The sequence below is a fragment of the Neomonachus schauinslandi genome, chromosome 5 (genome assembly GCF_002201575.2).
Source record: "Neomonachus schauinslandi chromosome 5, ASM220157v2, whole genome shotgun sequence".
Classification (NCBI taxonomy): Eukaryota; Metazoa; Chordata; class Mammalia; order Carnivora; family Phocidae; genus Neomonachus; species Neomonachus schauinslandi.
Genome location: NC_058407.1, coordinates 138,901,624 through 138,920,753, shown reverse-complemented (window position 1 = coordinate 138,920,753; position 19,130 = coordinate 138,901,624). Strand labels below are relative to the sequence as shown.

Genomic DNA, 19,130 nt, shown 5'->3' with positions numbered 1-19,130 from the left:
AACAGAACCTGAAACCTGGTTAGATAAAAGTAGAACAGAAATGTGGATTCAAGCCTCCCTTTGAGGTTCTGTGCTCAGGTTACAAGCTGCGTGGTTATGACAACTGGGAGATGAGCAGCCAGCCTTGGGTGAGCGGCTGACTTTAGTTTTACATATACCTGCTCCCTCAAGTGCGTGAATTGCCTGCAGATGGTTGGTGATGTGCAGCCGGAACTCAAGAGGTCACTGGTAAAGGTATGTTGAATAATCTAGGAAGGTTTGAACACGTTCTATACGTCTAATATAAATTGTGATGAAAAGTGGCCCATGACAGCCCTCCAAAGAGGCAGGCCCTTCCTAATGTCACATGAGTAACTTTCTGGTGGGGTCGGCTGGGAGGAAGCCAGTCGGCTCCAAGGACCACAGGTGTCTTATGTGACCTTCTCCTCTGCTGTCCCCTCCCTCAGCACAATCTCTTCAGCGCAGTGGACTCCAGGCATGTGGAGCAGACGTGTCCCTGTTCATGGACTACAGATGCTACGGGGTTCCAAGCCCACTCATTGCTCACTTTGGCTTACCATAGATCATCGCCTACCTCGGGTTCTTGTAGACTCTCCAGTTTCACTTGGAATTCCAGCCTCAATTCCCAACCAACTGAGCCACCCAGGCACCCCCAGCCTCAATTCCCACCGCTTCCGGCTGGTGCCAATATTTCTGTTCCTCCTCTCTTTGCTGGTGCAACAAGTCAAGTTCTTTCTAGCTTGGGCCACCCAGACTTGAGAAGGGACCTGTTTTTCCCACAGCCCCCTGGATTCTGACTCAGCAGTTTGCATGGATTCTCCCCAGAACTTTCCAGAACATTCCTGGGCTCCTGGTGCTCAGGACACTCCACAGTTGCAACTGCTTTGTTTTTTTCATGAACTCTCTCCTTTCTGATGCTTCTTCAAACTTTCCCGAATCCAGCTCCCCCCAAATGTGCTTTCACTCTCTTCTGTCTCCCCCTCTTGTTTGCCCTGATAGTCCCTAATCACTTTGTATCACCCCTGAACCCCATCTAGTTCTTCCTGCCCCACTCATGGGTTACCTCACTCCTCTCCTCCAGAAAAACTGGTGCAAAAATGTACACAAATAATCTGTAAATGGTAGCACATCTACAATCTATTTAAATGTTGGCTGGTCCCCTGGGCGGAGGGAGTGGGGAGTGACACTAGTAATTGATCAATCAGTATTTCCACTCCTGGGAGCGAGACTGTAATCACATGATTGACTTCAGAAAAGTTGTTTTGTTGTTAAATAAATAAGAGGTGGTCTTGTATTTCTTTAAAATAATTGTCAATCTTTTCCTCCCGATTAGTAAGTGTAAAGTTGATTACTATATATTTTTCCTGTCACTCCTTTGTGACATGCTCTTAGATGGCTTGACAGCTGGCATGCTCTGAGGAGGTGACAGGCACAGCCTCATACCATTTCTTTAGCCAGACATGCAAGCTATTTTACCTCTGACCTTTGTTCACTCACCCTTGCCTTCTTCATCTAGTGGCAAGCCTAGGCTTTCCTGCCCTTGCTTCTGTTCACATCCATCCAAAATGTACTGACAAGTCAATTCTATTGTTAAGAACAAACCAAGTTCACAGAATTGCTATAAAAAATGGAAGAAATGAATTATTTTCGCAACAAGAGGGTCCCAATCTCGTTGACATCAAGCAATCCCACTCTTTCAGGCTTGCGTTTCCAAGCTGCGTCTTAGGAAAAGCCTTTTGTGTCTTAGGCTGACTGTGCTTGCTTAATCTTCCATAGCTTTCAGCGAAAATTAATTTACTAAAGTATGAAAAAATACAAACAAAAATTTAAAATATTACTCCCCTACAGAGGCGCAAATGAAAAATGCATGCAAACTATTTTTATACCTTCCCCCCCCCCTTTAAAATTGACTTAAAATGTCAGCTCATTCCTTTGGAAAGATCAAGATATGTTCTTTTAAAGACAAAGACTGGAAAGGAATACAGAAAATTTTATTTTATTTTATTTTTAAAGATTTTTATTTATTTATTTGACAGAGGGAAACAGCGAGAGAGGGAACACAAGCAGGGGGAGTGGGAAAGGGAGAAGCAGGCTTCCTGCAGAGCAGAGCGGGGAGATCCCAGGACCCTGTGATCATGACCTGAGCAGAAGGCAGACGCTTAACGACTGAGTCACCCAGGTGCCCCAGGACTACGGAAAATTTTAAAAAGCTTTCTCTATTAAATTTGAAGTGGTGGGAATGCAGGTGGTTTATTTGGCTTTCGATTATTATTTGGGAATAAAAAAACTAACAGAAGAGGAAAAGTAAGAACTTTGTTGGGACGAGAACATAAAACTTGCCTCTGATGTACTTTTCTTTTTTAATATATGGCTGTATACTAAATACCAAAGTTGTTTCTCCTTCTAAAGGGAGAAGCTCACTAACTTAATGCTACATGTGGACAGCAGTTGGGGACAAATGTAATGGATTTAGTTGCTGGATCTTGATTCATCTGCCCCTGATTAGACTCTAGTAACACAAATTAGTTTCTAAGTCCTTAGACTAAAAGGATTTCCCAGTGGCGGTAATGAGACACACGAAGAGTCGGCACAGGTCACTGTCTCCGTCCGCACCGGGAACCACGGGGACAGCGCCCGGACGCTTCGGCGGCCGGCCGCGCCACGGGCCAGCGGGGTCTGCGGCACTCCCTCTCGGGGGGCCTCGCTCCCCGAGCCGCAGGCAGTCACAGGACCGCGCCCCGCGCCAGACCCTGTAGACCCGGCCCACGCGCCCCGCCGCGCACCTCGCAGACCCCGGCCCAGCTCGCTGCCCCGGACCGCCGAGGGTCTGGGCCGCAGGCTCGGGCCCGCGAGAAAGGGAAGAGCCGGGGACCACTCGCGCTTGGGCCTCCCCAAGTCTCGCCGCTCAGGAGCGGGACCACAGAGATACCTCGGGGGCGGAGCCAGAGGGAGGGGAGGGGTGACGGGCGGGAGAGGGCGGAGTCAGAGAGGGGCTGGGCAAGGCGAGAGCAAGGCCGGAGTGTGGGGCGGGTCGAAAAGTGGGGCGAGGACTTAGCCGGGGTGAAGGGCGGGGCGAGGGTGGGGGCCAAGGGTGGGGCTACTAGGGCGGAGTCGGAGTGTAAGGCGGGGCTGTGGGCGGGGCTTGCGCTAACGGTCGCGCGGCGCGCTGCGGGCGGAACGCACTGTGGAGAGGCTGTGGAGCGCCGGGCCTGGCGGGCGCGAGGAGCGGCGGCTGAGGTGAAGGCCTGGCCCGGGCGGCGCGTTCTGTGAGGCGCGGGCGCGCGAGGGGGCCTGCGGCGCTGCGCGGTGTGGACCGAGTTGGGGCGCCAGTCACGCGGCTGTCCTTTCCTTTGCTGCCGTTTCGGGGCGCGGCGTCCCGAAGTGGGGTTCGTCCCCGGGACGCGGGGGCGCCCGGTTCCGTGAGGGCGGACCACGAAGGGCGTGGCTGGCGGGGCCCGGTGTGCGGCCGCCGGCTGGGATCGCCCTGGTGCGAGCGGACCGAGGCGGCGTGGCTGCCGGCTCCCGTCAGAGCGGGGACGCCCGGCGGGTCCTCTCCTCGGGAAGCAGCGGAGGGAGGCTGGGCGCGCTGCTGGTGCAGAGCAGCCCGCGCGAGGGGAGACCCGCGGGAGGGGCCGGCGGGGGCGGTGTCCGTGCCGAGAGCGCGCTCGGCCGTGTGGCGGAGACGCGCAGGCGGCGCGGCGCCCGGGAACACAGTCGGCGGACGTGGCGGCGGACGCCATTGCGGACCCGCGCTCGGCCTCCGTCCGCTCGCTCATTCGGCCGGCTGAGAACTGGAGCCCTGGTTTGCACTGCGGGTCCGGCTGACTGCGCTCCTCGGCAGTGTCAGAGCCAGCCCCGACGAGCGTGCCTGCCTCCCCCGGCTCCAAGGCCCCAGCGCCAGGTCTCCGCCCCCTCGGGGCCCTCCAGCCGGGCCGCGGAAGGCAGGCCCTGGGCCACACTCGAAGCTGCCCTTTATTATGATGATTTTTAATGATTTTATTTTTAGAAATCATCATTCTTTCATCGACAGAGTTTGCTTTAAAAAAAAAATTTTTTTTAAGTAATCTCTACACCCAGTGTGGAGTTGGAACTCACAACCCGGAGACCGAGAGTCGTGTGTTCTACCCACGGAGCCAGCCAGACGCCCCAGGGGGTTGCCCTTCAAAAGTGGGAGGAGGGCTCCGAGCCCAGGAAGGGGGATTCCGAGATCCGGACCCGAGGTGAGGGGCTGTCCGAGATGGTCATGATGTACCCAGTGTCTGTAGTGTGGCGCCAGCCCAGAGCTGCGACGGTGCCACCACTTGACCTTAAACTGGACTGGGTATCTGCACCATTGCCAAGGGTCTGGAGCAGTGAGGCCTTGAGGCACTACACAGCTGCTCCTACCTCCCACGCTCTGTTTGCCTTGCTCCTCTCTGCGGTTCCTGGGTGAGGCACCAACTCCCAGCCCTACCCCTGTCCTGATTCAGGGCCTGGCACAAATCAGACACTCAACCGACACGTGCTGCATGAATAACCGAAATTGAGTAAATCTACTGGTTTGGTGTAGCTGACCAATGTTATTACATTGAAGCCCTTTACAGTGATGATATTGAGGACCAGCCACCATTTTATATTTTAATATCACTCATTTGATACTGAGTGCTTTTTATGCACGAGATAGCGTTGAGATACACTCATGAAATCTCTTAAGGCCCCACCTCTGCTCTCATCTAGATATGAGGTTAAAATCCTACCATCCCCACACACAGTGTAACCAGGTTAGAGGTATTTGCAATAGAGTTTTGCTGTATTTTTTTTAGATTTTATTTATTTATTATTTATTATTGACAGGGAGCACAAGCAGGGGGAACAGCACCCAGAGGGAAAGGAGAAGCGGGCTCCCCACTGAGTAGGGAGCCGGATGCAGGCCCCATCCCAGGACGCCGGGATCATGACCTGAGCCAAAGGCAGACGCTTAACCATCTGAGCTGCCCAGGCACCCCTGTATTTCTTTTCTTTTTTCTCCCCCCCTTTTTTTTTTTAAAGATTTATTTATTTATTTATTTGACAGAGATAGCAAGAGCAGGAACACAAGCAGTGGGAGTGGGAGAGAGAGAAGCAGGCTTCCCCAGGAGGAGGGAGCCCGATGTGGGACTTGATCCCAGGACTCTGGGATCATGACCTGAGCTGAAGGCAGACGCTTAACAACTGAGCCACCAGGCGCCCCTCTTTTTTCTTTTCAATTTATTCACCCATTTGAGAGAGAGACAGAGTACACATGTGCTCCAGCAGGGGGAGGGAAAGAGAGAACCCCAAGCGGACGCCCCCTGAGCACAGACCCCCTCTGCCCCAGGCTCTATGCCACAACACTCAACCAAGCCACCCCGGGCCCTGAATTTTGCTGTATTTCTAAAAGTAGGCTCTATGCTAATAAATATTTAAATCTGCAAATGTCCCATTGAATCATCTTTCATCTGAAACTAAATTTACAGGGTGCACAAAAATTGCTAAATTAGTGAGGCGCCTGGGTGGCGCGGTCCGTTAAGTGTCCAACTCTTGGTTTCTGGCTCTGGTCATGATCTCAGGGTCATGAGATGGCTCCATGCTGGTGGTGGAGCCTGCTTAAGATTCTACCTCTTCCTCTACCCCTCCCTCCCAATAAATAAATCTTTTAAAAAAACTCATGTTCTCTGGTTTACTGAAACTAACATGCCATCACACATAAGATGCCTCTTACATTCAGAAATACTAAAATGTAAAAAGAATTGCTAAATTATACATTCTTATCAGTTTAAATTATACATTCTTTGGAAAGTGAAAGTTAAAAATTGAAACCTAACTATATCATTCAAAACTGTAAAAGGACATTTTGAAACATGTTTTTTGCAGATTTGATCTGTACTTACATTTCACTGTTATAATAAAAAACTTTTCCCAAAGAGCGAGTAATATATTCAATGCTTTCCTAGATAATTTTTTTTTTTTTTTATTTGAGACAGAATGAGAGACAGAGAGCATGAGAGGGAGGAGGGTCAGAGGGAGAAGCAGACTCCCTGCCGAGCAGGGAGCCCGATGCGGGACTCGATCCCGGGACTCCAGGATCATGACCTGAGCCGAAGGCAGTCGCTTAACCAACTGAGCCACCCAGGCGCCCCCTAGATGATTTTTTAAAGATTTTATTTTTTACTTATTTGAGAGAGAGTGCGTGCATGCGTGCACGGGGGGAGGGGCAGAGGGAGAGGGAGAAAGAGTCACAAGCAGACTCTGCACTCTGCGAGAAACCCCTACAGGGCTTGACCTCACAGCCCTGAGATCATGACCTCGGCCAAAACCAAGAGTCAACCGACTGTGCCACTCAGGCACCCCCCAGATGACTTTTTTTAATCTTGGAATTTTTCATGGGTTATTTCAGTTATTTAATTTTCATCAACTTATATTTTCTAAAATATAGATAAAAGAATGGCAAATTCCTTTGCATCAAAGACCTTCACCGCACTTTCAGATCTGCATCCAAATTTGGCTAATCTGGTAGGTTTTAATGATATAGTGGTTTGGTTGTTCTCTAATGAAACTTTAGGTGGTAATATTATATTATAGCAACATTATTGGTTCATTTGACACATGCTTATATAATTGACAAGTATATAGCTACTCATTCCATCAGTACAATTGTTGATATTATAGATACCCCTAAGCTTCTTTGATTTTATGCCAGCTAAATGAAAATTAGTTTCTCTTTTGTCTAGAGTAGGACATTGTAGATATGGCTAGCAATGTTCAAAATGATCAAAAGTTTAATTGTATTACTTTCATTAAATATTTAATAACAGCTCAAATTTAGCATTGTAAAATTAGAACATTTTTGTTTGGCAATATCTATTCTCTAATCAAACTGTACTTAAGGTATAGACTTAAATACTTGGCACTATGCTCCTTTTATGACATAAAAGAATACAAAAGCTGTATTTGTGAAATATGTAAAAATCCATTTTTTACTGAAGGGTTGTTGGGGAATTCAATCATTTCAAATATGCCAAGACTGTTTTTAGTCAAAACAAAATCTAGGTGGAATCATCTTATGAGGTGAAGAACTGCCCTGAGCAGTCCGTTGTTTACATTTGGCATTTACAAATCAGATTTCTTAAAATGGGATACATTTATATGTACCCGTAATGTGCAGTTAAAGTTTATTAATGTTAAAAATAGGGGGCCCAAGTCCTTCTGAATGGAGGACCAGAAAAAGAAAGAAAGAAAGAAAGGTAAGTGATTTGTTAATTTCCTCTTCAGTTAGAAAGCTTTGCCAATATTTCCATTAGTTATATTTTTCCAACACAATTTGGTGAGATCAACATGCATATGGAATTTAAGAAATAACAGCAGTGTGTCTAAATGTAGTAAGATTAGTTAATAGCTCAGCTAGGATGTGGTAGTCTTAACAGCTTGAACATATTTTAAATGTAACAGATTATTGCAAGGTTAAAATCAGTTGCTAGAATTAGTGTAAGTTTAGGTTTATCCTTTCAGGAAAAGGTAGTTATTTTTGTTTCCTTTTTTTTTTTTTTAAGATTTTATTTATTTACTTGAGAGAGAGAGATACAGCAAGAGAGGGAACACAGGCAGGGGGAGTGGGAGAGGGAGAGGGAGAGGGAGAAGCAGGCTTCTCGCTGAGCAGAGAGCCCAGTGTAGGGCTCGATCCCAGGACCTTGGGATCATGACCTGAGCTGAAGGCAGACACTTAACAACTGAGCCACCCAGGTGCCCTTTATATTTGTTTCTTAAAGTACTTTTTAAATATTCAGTTTTTATCTGGTAGTCGCCAAAGAGACATTAAAATGCTTAAGGAGATGTTAATATCTTTAAGGTTTAAGATCTAGGACTTTAGAGCTTAGATTTATTAGCAGCAATGTATAAGTTTTGTTACAGTCTAACTTATATTACTGTTTAGGATGTTTGGATTAAGAAGCTAGGCAATTTTATGTGGATTGTTAGAAAATCCTATATTAGGGCGCCTGGGTGGCTCAGTCGGTTAAGCGGCTGCCTTCGGCTCAGGTCATGATCCCAGGGTTCTGGGATCGAGCCCCATGTCAGGCTCCCTGCTTGGTGGGAGCCTGCTTCTCCCTTTCCTCCCTGCTCGCGCTTTCTCTCGCTATCTCTGTCACTATCTGTCTCTCTCTCTCAAATAAATAAAATCTTTTAAAAAATCCTATATTAAAGAAAGCTTTGAAGACCGTGGCAAATTAAATTGTGTATACATGTGCTTTGAATGAATTCAGTGAGAACTGATAGCACAGGGCAGCTACTGTGCTCCAACTAGTGACTAAAAATAAAGTAGAAACATGCTAAGTATTAAGTGATTATATTTGTAATAGCAGTTAACTGTCCTGTTACTTTGTACTATTCCTTGTGGAATTGAACATTTATGAAGTTCTTTAGATGTTTTTCTGGAGTAAATATATTTAAATGGCTCCTAGTCAAAAATGTTTGTTAGAGCCAGTAAAATATAACAAGTCCATGAAATTAAATTTACCATCTACGTCTGTGTTTAATATTTGTCTTCTATAACCCTTTTGTTTTTCAGAAAATAATTGGTATAGTTATTGGGAAAACAGATGTCAGAGGCTTTCCAGACAGAAAAAGCTGAGTTCTATTTAACTTTTTACTTCATTTTTCATCAAGTGTGGCTTTTGACTACAACAAAGTGTATTTAAGTGATTACATTTCTCATGCCTGTTTAACTCCTTAAGAGCAGTGGCCATTGTATGGTAAAGTACTCAATTTAAGGCCATATGTGTGAGGACATTAAAACCATTTTTAATGACATGTAATGCTGTGTGGCTCCATGTTAGTGATCACTTTCAGCCTAAGAGATACAAATACACAGGAAAATCTAAGACAGAAAATGTTAAGGAACAGGATTTTCGAGCAGAGATGTGTCTTGATAGAGGACCATGGAGGGAGAGAAGTATGGCAGCAGTATTAACCAGACAATCCAGTGAATAAAATTAATCTTTCACATGTGGAAAATACAGTTAACTCTGGCTGTAGTGGCTCTTATTGAGTTGCTTGAACTGTATAAAAGTTTTAGGACTATGGAAACAATCCAAGACTAAAATTAGATTTTTTATTTTTATTTTTAAAAAAGATTTTATTTATTTATTTGACAGAGACATAGTGAGAGAGGGAACACAAGCAGGGGGAGTGGGAGAGGGAGAATCAGGCTTCCCGCCGAGCAGGGAGCCCGATGCGGGGCTCGATCCCAGGACCCTGGGATCATGACCTGAGCTGAAGGCAGACACTTAACAACTGAGCCACCCAGGCACTCCTAAAATTAGATTTTTTAAATCAAGTTTAAAATCAAGTTTTCAAACTTCTGTAGTTGACACTCAATGATAAGATATAAAATGCCAGGGGCGCCTGGGTGGCTCAGTCGTTAAGCGTCTGCCTTCGGCTCAGGTCATGATCCCAGGGTCCTGGGATCGAGCCCCGCATCGAGCCCCGCATCGGGCTCCCTGCTCCGCGGGAAGCCTGCTTCTCCCTCTCCCACTCCCTCTGCTTGTATTCCCTCTCTCGTTGTGTCTCTCTCTGTCAAATAAATAAATAAAATCTTTTTAAAAAAAAGATATAAAATGCCAAAACTAGCACGGTTTATGTCAGCACTGCTTATGAAAGGTTACAGTATAAACACTTCTGTGTGGCTTAAGGGTGTCAGCTCTAGTCAGCCAGGCAGTGATTTTGGCAGAAGACATTAATTTTGTTTGAATCACCTGAATAACTGTGGCTGTTTTTTGGCTCATGGTGTAGTGACGGTTCCTTTATTTTAATTTCATGTTATATTCTATTATCATGTTTGATGTAAATATTTGCTTATGTCTTCACTTCATCATGATTAGATCAGAATTACCATTTGAATTGTATGAGAAAGTCTATGTATCTGTTTTCTAAGCTCTAAAAGGAATAACTTAAAACATGTGAATTAGGAAAATGTCAGTATTTAAAGTATTTGCTGAAATCACAACAATGAAATACAATTTTCACCTCACAGACTGTGCAGGTAGTGATTCCCGTAGTGTTGGAGTACTTTATGATTATATGTACAGAACTCCTTTTTTGGAGAAGACATGTTTACTGACTTAAAAAAAAAACATTACACACATGTTACATATCTATTTTCACAAAACATTTAAGCACTACAGAAGGTCATGGAATAGAAAAATGAAATTCTTAATTCAACCCCCAGCTCTTTCCAGCCTAGTCTCCTCCCCAAAGGTAAATGCTAATAACAGTTTAGTAGATATCTATAATTTATGTATATATGTTAGGTTGTGTTACTTTTTTAATTAGCAAAAAACAGCAGGGCCATTTTATTTGGGAAAAAATGTACCTGCTGACCCCTAGTGGCACCATTTACTAGCACACATTTATTTGTTTTGAAATAATTTAGATCGGGGCGCCTGGGTGGCTCAGTCGTTAAGCGTCTGCCTTTGGCTCAGGTCATGATCCCAGGGTCCTGGGATCGAGCCCCGCATCGGGCTCCCTGCTCGGCGGGAAGCCTGCTTCTCCCTCTCCCACTCCCCCTGCTTGTGTTCCCTCTCTCACTATGTCTCTGTCAAATAAATAAATAAAATCGTTAAAAAAAAAAAAGAAATAATTTGGATCTGAATCATGACTTAGGTTGGAACTATAACAGTAAGAGGGAAATGGAGAATCTAAGCTAAAATCTGTATGGTTCCAGCTGACGTATCATTTCCCTCCAAGTACACAGATAACTGGGGAAAGGGAACAGAGAGATCAATAGTGAGGTGAGTTATCTACTCTGACAGCTTTGAGATTCGTTAAAGCCTAACTTATCTTAGAATTGATATCTGCAATATTATTTTTACCATGTGTTTGAGTATGCTTATTATCATAATAATTATATTTGTTCAAACGTAAGATAAAAGTTTTCATTTAAAACATGAAAGCCTTGGTTTCCCTTAGATATTGGATCAGAGAGGTACACTTTCAGTTTTACCATTCGGGACTCACCAACCCATTTTGTAAATGCAACGTCCTGGGGCAGCGAAGGTTACATCAGGTCGCTTTCTGACAGCTTTAGGGTTGGCGAGTGCGGTAAGTTGGCATTGGTTCTGGGACTGTTTCTATTATAGTATTATTCCTGTGATATATTTGTGGGAACTACACTGAGGGAGTCAAAGTAAGACACAATTTATAATTCTTTTTTTTTTTATTAAAAGATTTTATTTATTTATTTGAGAGAGAGAATGAGAGAGAGCACATGAGAGGGGGGAGGGTCAGAGGGAGAAGCAGACTCCCCGCCGAGCAGGGAGCCTGATGCGGGACTCGATCCAGGGACTCCAGGATCATGACCTGAGCCGAAGGCAGTCACTTAACCAACTGAGCCACCCAGGCGCCCGACACAATTTATAATTCTTAAGAAAGTTATCAGAAAAAAGTCAGGCATTGAGAGAATAACACAAACATTCAGCATTTTATTGCTTGAAACATATAAATGTGATTGTTACATATTTTTACTAGGTAGCTTTACGATCTTTGGTTTTTTTCGTATTTCAGTTTGCATCAATTCTTGTTGCTATCACCATTTATCTTTCAGTAAACATAATAAGGCTGCTAAATAGCTTTTGATAAAAGAAAATATTTGAATTTTTAGTAGGAGTTTAAGAAGCTTTACTTTCAAAATACCAAATCTTTGGCATCCTTTACCCATCCCAGGATCCTTCTGATGGTACAGTGTCGTATAAAAAAACCAGGGCTTTGAAAACGGATAGAACAGATTCAGATCCTACTTCCAATATTTGTTTACATCATGGCTTTGAGAAAAGTGCTTAACCTTGTTGAGCCTCAACTATGAATGAGTACCCTATAGATTTTGTGGGTGTCAAAGGAGGTAGTATGCCTGGTATGAAGTGTAGAAAGTTTTCATTCCGTGGATGGCAGTACTAGCCTCATACTGGAAACAAGAAAGCACGATACCAGCTCTCTTTCGTGGTAGAAAAAAGAAGGGCAAGAGTAATGCACATAATTAAACCACTCTCCAAAACTGCACAATTAGGCAGGTTATTACCTGTCCCTGTCACTTAGCACCTACTCATACATTTAATGCCTCATATTATGAACTTGCAGGGTTGTGTGTTGTTTCTCTCTAACTGAATAATAAGGTACTTGAACATATGGACTGTGAAGGCAGAAAACTTTGTAAACTTCACAGGGCCCAGTACTACTAGAAACATTCTTTGGATGAATGCCAGTGTGATAGTTATATGGAGCTAAAGATATATTTTGGTATTAAACTATAGGTTGATGGTTGTGAGGATGAATGAGGTAAGGGATCTTAAAAGCACAAAGTTGGCAATAATTTTAAATCTAAATAGGATCTTAGTGTGGAGGTGTGTAAAGATTACAGATTTTTGATTCAGAACAACTATAAGTCTAGCCCTACTAGTTTCTAGATACAAGACCTCCAGCAAGTTATTTAACCTCTGTGAACTTCAATTTCTTCATTTGTAAAAAGGGGTAATCATGGAATAGTTATGTGAGGAATCAGCAAAACAGACATAAAAAGGTCTAACAAGACCATAAGGAAACAGAACCCTTAAAATGTTTAGCCATAAGCCGATAAGTTGTGGAGCTGGAATCTGGAGCCAGATTGTGCATGGCTCTTTCTGCCCCATGGCTGTTGTTTCCAAAGGCAACCGTGAATTGGGTGAAGTTCATTTAAAGTATATGTTTTATGGAAGGGCAGGTCGTAACCAGATCACATGTTCAGTGTAACTAATCAATTAAACAATATTAATGCAGGTCATATGTTGGGATTTAAACACAAACATTTAACACAAACATTTAAACACAAAACATAAGAAATGTCATCTGGGATCAAATTGATGGTCAGACCCAAGGATTCTGAGGATTCCGTGTCTCAGTGACACAAGGAGAGGACTGGGAAGGATATGCTACGCTGACTCAGAAATTAGAAATAACATTGTAATGTTCGTCGTGATGTATAGTTGTTTTTACGTATCTAGTTACTTTTTGTAATAGCATCATACTTTTCCTTCTGTTGCAGTGATAATTGAAAATCCCCTGATTCAAAGAAAGGAATTAGAAAGAGAAGAAAAATTCAGCCCTGCAACTCCTGGGTAAATAATCCAGCACAGAGCCAACAGCCTTTGTTGTGTCTGTGTGTCAGATTAGCGGAGAATTTACTGAGGGTATATGCTTCAATTTGAAAAATAGGAGTTTAATTCTTCCTCACAGTATTTACCTTTGATTATGAAATAATTTATGTTGATATAGGATTACGTGAAAACATGGCTGTTTTTAGTACTTTTATTCTCAGATTTAGAAAAAAAAAATTTTTTTTAAAGATTTTATTTATTTGAGAGAGAGGATGAGAGGAGAGAGAGAGCACATGAGAGAGGGGAGGGTCAGAGGGAGAAGCAGACTCCCTGCTGAGCAGGGAGCCCGATGCGGGACTCGATCCAGGGACTCCAGGATCATGACCTGAGCCGAAGGCAGTCACTTAACCAACTGAGCCACCCAGGCGCCCTAGAAAAATTTGCCTCTAGTCACATTAAAGTTGAGCAATGAGAAAGATAAATCTTGGAAGTCCTATAGATGTATCATGTCAAAGTAAAACTCTGCCTACATGCCTTCCTGTCTTAGTTCAGGTTCACTGGAGGCAGAGCTGAGAGGAGGATTTTTGTGTAAGTGGTTTGTTGAGGGAGAGCTCTCTGGAACAGCCTGTAAGGATAAGATCAGGGGACAGCAGAGAGGCAGGTTCAGCGGGAGCCCAGCTCAGCCCGCCTGGCCCCAGGGCGAGCTCTGGAGCATGAGTGGCACCATGCCACTGAAGGTGAGGGGACTGGGCTTTTGTGGCCTGGATTCACAAGTTATTGGCTACGTCCACTCCCCACCACTGGCATTTCTGCCTGAGGGCAACTCTCCAGAGCAAGGTGACACTGGTAAAGGGCTCTGAGTGGGGCACAGCAGTCTCCCATTTCGACCCCTTCCCACCTACTGTTCTGACCTCATAGCAGACCCCAAGTTTCATTTCTGTGCTGCCACACAGATTCCTCTCTATCCTGTGAACACCCTGGGCTCATTCTGCACTGTCGGCTTTTGCACACTCACTTCCCTCTGCACAGAACAGTCTTCTCCCATCTGCTTTGTTTGCTCCTTCTCCTCATTGATGTGTCACTTTGTATGAAACCTCCTCAGGCCTTCTCCATTTACTCTGTGTGTAGTGGCCCTTCCAGTCCGTCACTAGGACTTTGCCCTGTGCTGTTATCGTCATAACCCACTGTCTGAGATTATTTGATTAATTGTTGTCTGTTTCCCTCTCACACATGTGAACTCCATGACAGCAAAGGTCTTGTCCGTCTTCTTCACCACTGTATTCCCTGTGCCTAGACTAGGTTCTGGCACATACTAGCTCTTGGTAGATATTGATGGAATGAATGGATAAATGGATGGAGAGAGGGAGGAAGGGTGGGGGCGAAGAGCGTTCTTGGCAGAGGGAACAAATATGAAACCTCCTGGCCTTTTCCAGAACAGTTAACAGTAGGTTGAACCATGTGAAACTGTTGACATTTGACTATTTTTGGTCTAAAACTGTCAGTTTCATAGTCTAGTAGTCTGATCTGGCTGGGCTTTAGGGCAAGGGCAGGGGAGCAGTGGAAGGAAAAGCTTGAGAGAGAAGCAGAGACGCTTCCCAGACAGCTTTGCCTGGCATACCAACTTCATTCTTTGCCGGTGGCTAGCCCAGAAGGTCTTTGAGCTGGGAAATAGTATGTCCATATTTGTGGTTTAGGACAATCATTTCAGCAACCTGAGTGGGGAGGGAAGCTTAGGAGACAAGATAGTAGTTCAGGTGAGAAGTGATGAGGGGGAAACACCTAACGAAGTAGCAGGGGGAGGCGCGGGAGGAAGGCCTGGGTTAGAGGGCTGGAAAGAGGCTCCATGAGGGGACTTGGGAGTTGATTGGCTGGAGGGGGAAGAACACCTTGATTGGAGTTCAGTGTGTAGATATTGGGCATCTACTGCACAGAGAGCATCACAGGAGGAAGTCAAGCACTGTCCTGATGCAGGCAGGGCAGTCAGTGTCACAGGGGCAGAAATGACGGGATACCCCCACTGACATATTAGAGGGCTTTTATTTATTTAATTATTTATTTTTAAGACTTTATTTATTTATTTGACAGAGAGAGACACAGCGAGAGAGGGAACACAAGCAGGGGGAGCGGGAGAGGGAGAAGCAGGCTTCCCGCTGAGCAGGGAGCCCGATGCGGGGCTCCATCCCAGGACCCTGGGATCATGACCTGAGTCGAAGGCAGACGCTTAACGACTGAGCCACCCAGGCACCCCTAGAGGGCTTTTATACTCCTGTTTTACAGAGAAGAAAACTGAAGCTCAGAGTTCAGGGCATGGTCAGAAACTAGTAAGCTTAGAACTCAGGCACAAATTGGTCCTCAAAACATTTTCTTAATGAAAATACATTTTTTTTTTACTTATTTATTTTTTAAAGATTTTATTTATTTATTTGACAGAGAGACAGCGAGAGAGGGAACACAAGCAGGGGGAGTGGGAGAGGGAGAACTGGGGGAGTGGGAGAGGGAGAAGCAGGCTTCCCACTGAGCAGGAGCCCGATGTGGGGCTCGATCCCAGGACCCTGGGATCATGACCTGAGCCGAAGGCAGACGCTTAACTGACTGAGCCACCCAGGTGCCCTGAAAATACATTTTATTATTTTATTATTTTTATTTTATTTTATTTTTCTTTTTAGATTTTATTTATTTATTTGACAAAGAGAGAGAGAGAGCAAAAGTGGGGGGGCAGAGGGAGAAGCAGGCTCCCCACTGAGCAGGGAGCCCGATGCGATGCGGGGCTCAATGGACCATAGGGTCATGACCTGAGATCATGACCTGATCATGACCTGAGCTGAAGGCAGCCGCTTAACCGACTGAGCCACCCAGGCACCCCTGAAAATACATTTTAGACCAAAAAAAAGTATTTCACAACAGTTTTCAATGTTTCTCAGAGTAAAAAATATAAATTTTCTTAATATAGTCTAAATCACAACCAAAAAGATAATTTAATGTGAATCTGGAAGTATTTTTCTATTAGAAAGTCACTTGATATTAATTGTTTTTGTATGTTTTTGCAATTTAGCAACTATAAACTATTGCTCAGTGAGAATCACTCCACGGTAAAAATTTGTTCCAGTTACCAAGTGGACACCAAGCTCCTTGCTTTGATATACTTACCTGTTAAAGAGTCTCGTGATTTTTATTCATTGGGTGACATTGTTGCAAATGGATGCAGTCTGGATGGGAGGATTATTAACGTGCTTGCGGCGGTGAGGTCGGTAAGTTAAAGCCTCAACAAAGCCACCCTCTGTTTGGTGGGCAGTCCTATCACTTCCCTTCTGTTTGGAAAGTCATAACCAGCTGGAGTCAATTTTCTTGATCCATAGTAACTTGAATTAAGAAAATGGTGGCACTTCTCATCAATGTCAAAGGAGCAGTTTATCTGGGAATGAATAGCAAAATAAAATTGAATTTGAATGTTAAATGCAGCACACTCCTAAATGATCTACTAACTGTGAGAGCTTTGCATACTTCGGTGAAACAAAGACACAAGTGGAAAGGGTAAATTCATGGACTTGAAGATTTGCATGGAGTTTCTCGAGGGGATGTAAGTTGGAGGACTCATGGAGTCCACTCATGTGTGTGCTCAGAGGTGTCCTGAGATGGGGGTGGGCATACCCATCGTGTGGCTGGCGTGACCTCGTGCAGGCATCATGGGGCCCTGGGGAGCCTCTCAACAACCCGTACACCATCACCTCCCTCTTACGCAGTTGCTGCAGTGAGTTTCAAACTTTGTTGGACAGACTGGTCACTTGGTAGACATTCAGAGGTAGATCTCAAAAGTACAGTTTCACAGACACAAAAAAGTACATGGAGAAAATTAAAGGGGCAGGACCAATTCCTCAACGTGGGGAGTGAGGATAGTCAGAGACCACATACAAAAGCGTGAAATGTTGTAAGTAATTGCTCATTGCTTTTCTGTATTAAATGACAGTGTCGACTCTCCCTGTTGACAGGCCTATGACGGTGGAGGCCACGACTGCTTTATTGTCCACCCTAGCCCCAGCCTAGCCCAGTGCCCAGCACAGTGAGCATTCAATGTAATTCAGGACGGAGGAATGAATTCCCTCTGTGACAGTCTTGAACAATACGAGAAATCACTTTCTAGGCAATTTAGCTTCAATCTTACATAAAAGCAGGATATTATCTCGATTTCCCTGCAGTTCTATACAATACCATTATATTACAATGTAGTTAGAATTTTCTCAAACTCAGTATAAGCAAAAGCCTGCGACAGCATTTTCCACTTCCCCGGCCATGAGTCTGGCACGCTCTTTTGTAGGAGGACATGACTTCTTGTGTGTATGTCTTTCTTCTACCATTTTGCTTCCATCCCTCTTACATTTCCTTTTCTTCACATTTTTGTTTAGCCCTTTCTCTCTTCCTTCTCACCTTCTCTCTCTCTTCACGTTAGAATCCTTTTCATAGAATTCTCTTGTGTGCTGGGATATGTCAGACCTCTGTCATACTCTGGCTGTCCTTTCCTCTGACTTTCTTTCTAGATCCTGCTTTTGTGCAGGCAGCTGCAAGTCTTCCTTCAGCTCCTTCCCCTGGAGCTCAGCTGTGAAGGAATGCAGTGGTGACAGCAGTGTAAGGGGGCAGCCAGCTGACCAGGCTTGGGCCACTGTTACGCAGCTGGCAGAGGGGCCTGCTCTTCCCTTTGAGAACTCGCTGTGGGGACAGAAGGACCTCTGAGTTTACTCCACTTCCATGATCCTCTTACCCCCATGTGGGTCAAGCCAGACGGTGTGTCAAGGTGGCCTCCCATACGTCCCTCATTTGGTCTTCACCACCTTATTCCCATGGAGGCAGCAAAGAAGGCATTGGATCCTACCTGTGCCAGCAAGCTGAGGATGCTGAGGTGTAGGAAGACTGAGTTCTTCCAGTCACATATACTCCATGCCAGGCTCTGCGCTAAGCCATGGGCATCACAGATGTTGAAAATATATTTTCCATCCTTAGTGAGTCCACCTAGATGCCATACAGGGGCTTGTCATGGAGCATTGTTTTTGACATGTTGAAAAGACCCCACAGTCTTAAAGCACATATTTTTGTCTCTCCCTTCAATCAAAGTGTGTAACTTATAAATTCAGCTAAAGACACCTAATTTAGAAATAGATGCTTTTAAAACCTTCAAATATATATTAGTGATTCTTGCTATTTTGATTTTTTAATTTGCTGTTTAAAAGGTAAACATTTGAATGTTTCCACCAATAAACATTTATGTACCTCTACAACTGTAGGTGAAGAATAATGATTTCCTTCGATTTCTAAGGTTGGAGAGCCAAAATGCTTTACAACTTCAGACCGGAGAAAAGGCCAGAGGTGTGAGGTGAAGCTCTATGATGAGACAGAGTCTTCTTTTGCAATGATATGGTAACTTCCTACATCTGTTCCAAACCGTGAAATCCCTGCTGTTAGCACCAAGACAGAATATTTTTATTTTATGAAAAAGATGATGGATTTCATAGTAGGAGAGGAATAATGATGGAAGAGAAATCATTATTAAAAAGGAAACCTTGCTCTTGTACACTGAGCGTTACAGTCTGTGCTGTAAGATTACCTTAAAATGAGCTCTTTGGACAGCACAGGATTATTTGGATGGACTCCACGGTGACTGGTTCATTCCTGTCCTCTGCTTTATAACAGTGTGATTCATTAGGTCCCATTGGTAATGAACCAGCCAGATTCTCTGTGATTGCTGGGGTAATGCCCTGGAGTCAGGCCACAGGAATATGGTGGAAAAATATCCTGAAGCACCGCAGGGTAGAACATGGCATTGTTCAGACTCCAGATTTGAAGTGAATTTGAAACAGGCCTTCAACCCATCAAGTCCCCTGAACAGTTTATCCAATTCAGGGCCCTCTCTTAGTGGTCTGACAGAGTGGTTGTAAAGGCTTTGGATTTGTAGTCACTTGGTTCTAACTAGCCTGGAGCAACCTAAGTAGTGGGGAAAGAAGGAACTGATGAGGCAGAAGTTGTCAA

The 19,130-nt window shown here is 44.5% G+C and overlaps 1 protein-coding gene across 3 annotated transcripts in view; it reads left to right on the top strand.

The window, feature by feature from the left end:
- The first annotated feature begins 3,168 nt into the window (after nucleotides 1-3,168).
- Nucleotides 3,169-19,130, top strand: part of MEIOB (meiosis specific with OB-fold) — a 30,464-nt gene continuing 14,502 nt past the window's right edge. For all 3 annotated transcript variants that reach the window (XM_021698168.1, XM_021698169.2, XM_044915576.1), the window contains exons 1-7: nucleotides 3,169-3,237; nucleotides 6,434-6,510; nucleotides 8,561-8,618; nucleotides 10,960-11,091; nucleotides 13,064-13,136; nucleotides 16,168-16,363; nucleotides 18,421-18,521. In XM_021698168.1, the coding sequence (XP_021553843.1) occupies nucleotides 6,442-6,510; nucleotides 8,561-8,618; nucleotides 10,960-11,091; nucleotides 13,064-13,136; nucleotides 16,168-16,363; nucleotides 18,421-18,521 (629 nt within the window). In that variant the 5' untranslated portion in view covers nucleotides 3,169-3,237; nucleotides 6,434-6,441. The remainder of the gene's footprint in view (nucleotides 3,238-6,433; nucleotides 6,511-8,560; nucleotides 8,619-10,959; nucleotides 11,092-13,063; nucleotides 13,137-16,167; nucleotides 16,364-18,420; nucleotides 18,522-19,130) is intronic.